Below are 6000 nucleotides of genomic sequence, written 5' to 3'. Positions count from 1 at the left end.
GAAGAATGGTCTTAAAGATGGTAAAAAAGAGACTTGGCTCCTTTTTTGGGTTCTAAAAGCCCTTATGCTTTGTTCAGTATTAAGAAAAGCCCTGAACAAATGGAGGATGCTGCTTGGGGCAGCAGGAAAAGAGGATGGATTCCACAGCCAACCAAGAGAATGGCAAACAGTGCCAATCAACTCAGTGCAGGGGATCTCTGTGTGGTGAGTGTGAATGAGCATGTGAGTGTGGTGGGAAGAACTTGGGGTTCACTGGCTCCCAACAGTCAATTCTCGCAGGTAGGACTGTGTGAGGCCGCGCAGTTCCTCCAAGGCATAGTCCTCAGGCATGGGGAGCTGGCCAACGTGGGGAGCCAAGAGGCCCAAAGGGACTCGCTGAGGGTCTGGTGTTGAGTCGGAGGTTGTTTCAGGGGCACGCTGAAGGCTCCATACCACCCGCAGCAGGTTGGCTGCACGTTTGGCCATGTCTGGAGAGAAAAAAAATGAAGTGGGCATCAAGGATGCGGGGTGGCAAGGGTGGGCATCGGGGCAGAGGTATAATAATTGTAAAGACAGGAAGCAAGCAGGCAGGAAGCAGGGAGAGTCTGGAGGCTTACCTGACTGGGCCAGGAGATCCTTGGCATTGTAACACTGCATCTGCTGTATGCGACTGCACAGTGAGATCACTTTGGCATGTAACTGCTCCAGCTCATAAACTGAGCAATCCACCTACAAAGGAGCAGAGAAACCAATTAGGTCAAGAAGAGCTCCCATCACCCCAATTCCATCCACAGAATGACTATGCAAAACTCTGAAACAACAGGAAAAAACCCAGGAGGCTGGCAGGCAGTGTCATGTCACCACTCTCCAGCCTAATCACTGAGGACAAAACATAACCTCAGCAGTAATCCACAAGAGGCAAGTAACACAGTATACAAAGCCTTGAACTGGGCAAGCTTTGAGATCAGCCTATCTTAAGAGCTTGACCACTATCTTCAGTGTCATCCCCATTACATCCTTTTCCCTACCACATGGTAGCCAGAGTGAGGTTTCTAAAAAGCAAGTCTGTATTTTTTTTTTTTAAGTCTATTTTTTTAAGTAATCTCTACCCCCACCATGAGGCTTGAACTCACAACCCCAAGATCGAGTCACATGCTCTTCTGAGTCAGCCAGGAACCCTGTATTTTTATTCTTTACTTACATTTTGAATATTTTCAGCAGCATCTTATTCCTGTTTGTCTCACATATGACTCTTGGTTGGCACCCCCTCTCAAACTCTTACATTAAACCACCCTACTTGCTAAGTGTCCTATCATCTCCTCCTTCTCTAAATGCTCACCCAACCCTTCCACAAAGCATCTCTCTCATTGAATCTACTTTTGGGCGGCTTTGCAGAATCTACCATTTAATGCCTCTGCAAGGATTTTTTCTTTAAAGATTTAGTTATTTATTTATTTGAAGGGGGCGGGGGGTGCACAAGCAAGGGAAGCAGGAGGGGCAGAAGCAGGCTCCCCACTGAGCAGGGAGTCTGATCATGACCTGAGCCAAAGGCAGATGCTTAATTGACTGAGCCACCAAGGCACCCCAGCCTCTGCAAGTATTCTTTTATCCACAAGAATCAAGTCTTTAACTGGACTTTTAAAGGTGGTAAATACGATGAGGTCTTTGCTCTCAAGAAACTCATAAAAAATAAACTGTGAGAGATAAACCTTGAAGAATCACAAGCTATGCAGATCATTCAAGCAGGGTGATATGGCAGAAAAACTGGATGGTACTTCAGATTGGGAGATCAGAAAAGGCTTCCCTGGGGAGGGTCATATCCTCGTGGAGACCTGAACAACAAGGAGAGGGGCAAGCTTTCTAGGCAAAGAGAACAGCTAAAACTACAAGATGCAAATGCAAAGAAAACTTAGGTGGGTAAAATGCAGAGTTTAAAGAGGAGAAGAAGATAAAACTGGAGAAGTTTTATACACTAGAGGATCGTAACTGGAGGTCCTCAGTATTGGGAGTCTGTGACCTTGGACTGAGAAACGTAACATTTATTTTTACTAACTTTTTACTAAACATTAGCATTTACTTACTAATGTAGATGTCAAGCAATAACTGAGACTTTGTCATCAACAGACATCACGGCTATTTTCATATTACATTACAGTTGTTAGTGATTTTTAAATATAGTACTTCAAAATTAGAGTAGTTAGGAGATCCACTGCTAGGCTTGTTAAATTTAAGATGTTAAATAAACCACTTATTACCTTAAGTTCTTAATATTTTGATAACTGTATTTTAACATATTGGTTTCCTTTGTAATCCCATGAATTTAAATTTTATGCATTAAAACACATTAGACAGCCATCCATGAGCTTCACCAGACTGTCAAGGAGGTCCATAGCAAAAAAAGGTAAGAATTATTGATGCAGAGCTTTGTAAGACTTGCTAAGGAGCACTTTATTCTAAGTGAAATGAGAATCCACTGGAAGGTTTTAGACGAGAGTGAGATGATACGTCTTGTGTATTAGAAAAATAACTCTGGTTGCTGCATGGTGTCTACTATAGCAAGCCAGGTGAGAGATTCTGTGGCTTTACTACACCTACACGCTCCCCTCTCCACTCCAAACCACCTTATTCAAAGTTCCCTGGACAGTTGCCTGGGTGGCTTAGTCAGTTAAGTGGCTGACTCCCGATTTAGGTTTAGGTCATGATCTCAGGGTTTTGGGACTGAGCCCCATGTCGGCATGGAGTCTGCTGGAGACTCTCTCCCTCTGCACCTCCCCCACTCATTCACGCTTTAAATAAATAAATAAATAAATAAAATGGACAAAATGAATGACTGAATATCTTACAAAAACAAAAACCAAGTCCCCTGGAAGCACTATCATCTCTCTGATCTCTAGACTCATACTCATGCTATTCCCTCTGTTGAAACGTTCTGTCCCACCCATCCTCCTTTTTCATCCTTAGGGAGCTTAGGTGCCACTTCTAGAAAGTCTTATTGACTCCCTCAGACTGAGTTAGGTACTCCGTTTATGTGCTGCTACAAAACACTCTTTGCTTAATCCCTACACTTACCATTCTATAGTAACTGCTGGCTTACCCATATATATATCTTCCTCACCAAAATTACTACTTTGGTAAGGGCAAAACATATACTGCTGCTTACCTTTATATCCCCCAAATCCACCAGTGCTTGGGACATAGTAAGTTCTCAAAAACTAGGTTATATAAATGTATTAATATTCAACTAGAAAAGAGTTTTCTTCAGTGATAATAGAGGTGATGCTCTTAATTTTTAAAAGTGTAGCAAATAATATTAATTTATCCTAAAAGTGTAACAAATAATAAATTATGCATATTATATGCCTGGCGCTGTGTTAGTAGGGATTTTGATAAGGATAACAGATAACAATTACTAAGCACTTAATATATATAGTCTGCTAAAACACTTTAACTATATTTTAATCCTTATGACAACTGTCAGATATCTACGATAATCTGTGCTCCACCTGCCCCCCCCAACCCCCACTTTTCAGAGGAGACAAAGAGAGGCTAATTTATTTGCTTAAGGTCACATAGCTAGTGAGGGAGGGAACCATGAATTGAACCTAACCGTTTGGCTACAGAACTTGATTCTTACCCTCTATACTCTATTGCCTTTAATTTTAAAGATGATCTCCCCAAAAGGAGCTCATGATAACCTAAAGACAGATGTGGATAAGTAATTAATAAGAGTCAGTAAACAAATGTACCAAGTGCTTTGACAGTAAAAAAGAAAGTGCGATTAACATTTCTTAGGGGAAAAGGAGAACAAAGTAGAGTTTACAGCAATGTAGATCTTAAAGGATGTGTGTGTGTGCTAAAGAGTGAAATAAAACAAGCTTTGCTGGAAACACCATGAGTAATTTAGTGTGATGAGAGCAGAGCAGGTTGGCAACTGGAATGCGGGTTAACACTATTAGAAGGCAGGAGTGACAGGTAAAAACCTCTATGTGGGCTTGAATTCTATGTTTGAGCGTCTGGTCTTTGTGCTATAAGCAATTGAGGCCTATCTTATGACTACTGAGACTGACCCCAATATATTTTGATGAAGATTAAAAAAAAACCTGTAATACTTGGAATGTTAAAACATGCCAAATGGGAAGCCTGGGTGGCTCAGTCGGTTAAGCGACTGCCTTCGGCTCAGGTCATGATCCCGGGGTCCTGGAATCGAGTCCCTCATCGGGCTCCCTGCTCTGCGGGGAGCCTGCTTCTCCCTCTCCCACTCCCCCTGCTTGTGTTCCCTCTCTCGCTGTGTCTCTCTCTGTCAAATAAATAAATAAAATCTTTAAAAAACAACAACAACAACAAAACATGCCAAATGATGTGTGAAACAATTACTACCCTCACCAAATCTCTGACCTTACTCTCTCTCATCCCTGAGCCTTTCACTCAAAGGAGGGCTGGACAAGGGGAGGAGACTATAAGTGGACAAGCCGCAGGAATGTCTGCTGTACATACTACTTGGTAATAAGCTCAAAAGTTTTTTTAAGTTCTGATATAGCTGTCATAGTGACTACAGCAAATTAGCCTCATCAAAACGTTCCTCCTGCACTGACAGTTCTCTGCCAATGAGTTTTTCAAGTGGTTGCTCAGACCTTTTGAGGTCTCTGTGGCTTTAAGGGCCAGGGAAAAGGAAAACCAAGTAGTAGTTTAAGGAATTCAGGTACCTGCTGTATCCGGTGAAGCATCTCAATGATCCGAATATAGTCCAAGTAAACAAGCCCAGATGTTTCCCAGTCCTGGATTAGGCTGCTGCGCTCTGGAGGTGCCAGGTCTTCCAAGAACCCCTTCAGGTAGTCATAGTTCTCATTAATGATGGCATCTGAAGAAACAAAATATTAAACACTCTGTCTACACAACTATATAGTTCTCAAAAGTACAGAGAGAACATGGCAGAAATCTAAAACAGGAAGGAAGGGGAAATAATGTTGGGTCAGACTAGAGAATTACAAGTAGGTATCTTGAAATTCTCCAAAGAAAATGTGAAAAATTTCTTGCTTCAGTTCCCCAAACAGAGATTTCTGGTGGGTTTTTTTTTTCTGTTTTCTCTTTTTAAAATTTGAGACATAATTGACCTATAATATTATGTTAATTTCAGGTACACAAAATAATGATTCAATACTTGTTTATATTGCAAATGATCACCACAATGTCTAGTTAGTATCTGTTACCACAGAGAGTTACAGAATTCTTTTTCTTGTGATAAGAACTTTTAAGATTTACTCTATTAGCAACTTTCTGTTTTTTTAAAGATTTTATTTTTAAGCAATCTCTATATCCAGCATGGGGCTTGAACTCACAACCTGAGAACAAGAGTTGCATGCTTTTGTTACAATACATTATTAGTATGGTTAATGTATATTTGTATATACATACATGTACACATGTATATATGTGTAACGTATATTTCATTCTCATGACTTAAATATTTCATAACTGGAAGCTTGTACCTTTTGACTCCCTTCACTCATTTTGCCAACCACCAATCTGTTTTCTGTATCTCTAAGCCATTTTCTTTTTTAAAGATTCCACATACAAGTGAGATCATACAGTATTTGTCTTTCTCTGACTTATTTCACTTAGCGTAATGCCTTGAGGTCCATGCATATTGTTGCAAATGGTAAGATTTCATTCTTCTTTATGGCTGAGTAATATTCCATTGTATATGTATACAATGCATATATACACACATGCACACACACATTTCCCTTATCCATTCATCTACTGATTTCATTTCCCTATCTTGACTATTGTAAATAATGTTGCAATGAACATGGGGCTGCATATTTCTTTTCGAGTTGTGTTTTTGTTTTCTTTGGATAATTATGGAGTAATTTGGATAATTATGGAATGGCTAGATCATATGGTAATTCTACTTTTAATTTTTTGAGGAACCTCCATGTTGTTTTCCATAGTGGCCACACCAATTTACATGCCCACCAACAGTGCACAAGGATTCCCTTTTCTCCACATCCTCACGAACCT

At 40.5% G+C, this 6000-nt stretch overlaps 1 protein-coding gene across 9 annotated transcripts in view; it reads right to left on the bottom strand.

Moving 5' to 3' along the window:
- Positions 1-6: 6 nt before the first annotated feature.
- Positions 7-6000, bottom strand: part of NUP98 (nucleoporin 98 and 96 precursor) — a 116846-nt gene continuing 110852 nt past the window's right edge. For all 9 annotated transcript variants that reach the window (XM_081798719.1, XM_081798724.1, XM_081798723.1 and 6 more), the window contains 3 exons: positions 4683-4837; positions 597-708; positions 7-467 (listed from right to left, as the gene is read on the bottom strand). In XM_081798719.1, coding sequence (XP_081654845.1) covers positions 250-467; positions 597-708; positions 4683-4837 — 485 coding nt within the window. In that variant the 3' untranslated portion in view covers positions 7-249. The remainder of the gene's footprint in view (positions 468-596; positions 709-4682; positions 4838-6000) is intronic.

This window comes from Leptonychotes weddellii, chromosome 11, assembly GCF_054177405.1.
Source record: "Leptonychotes weddellii isolate Sample4059 chromosome 11, ASM5417740v2, whole genome shotgun sequence".
NCBI classification, from domain to species: Eukaryota; Metazoa; Chordata; class Mammalia; order Carnivora; family Phocidae; genus Leptonychotes; species Leptonychotes weddellii.
This window is presented reverse-complemented; position numbering and strand designations above follow the sequence as displayed.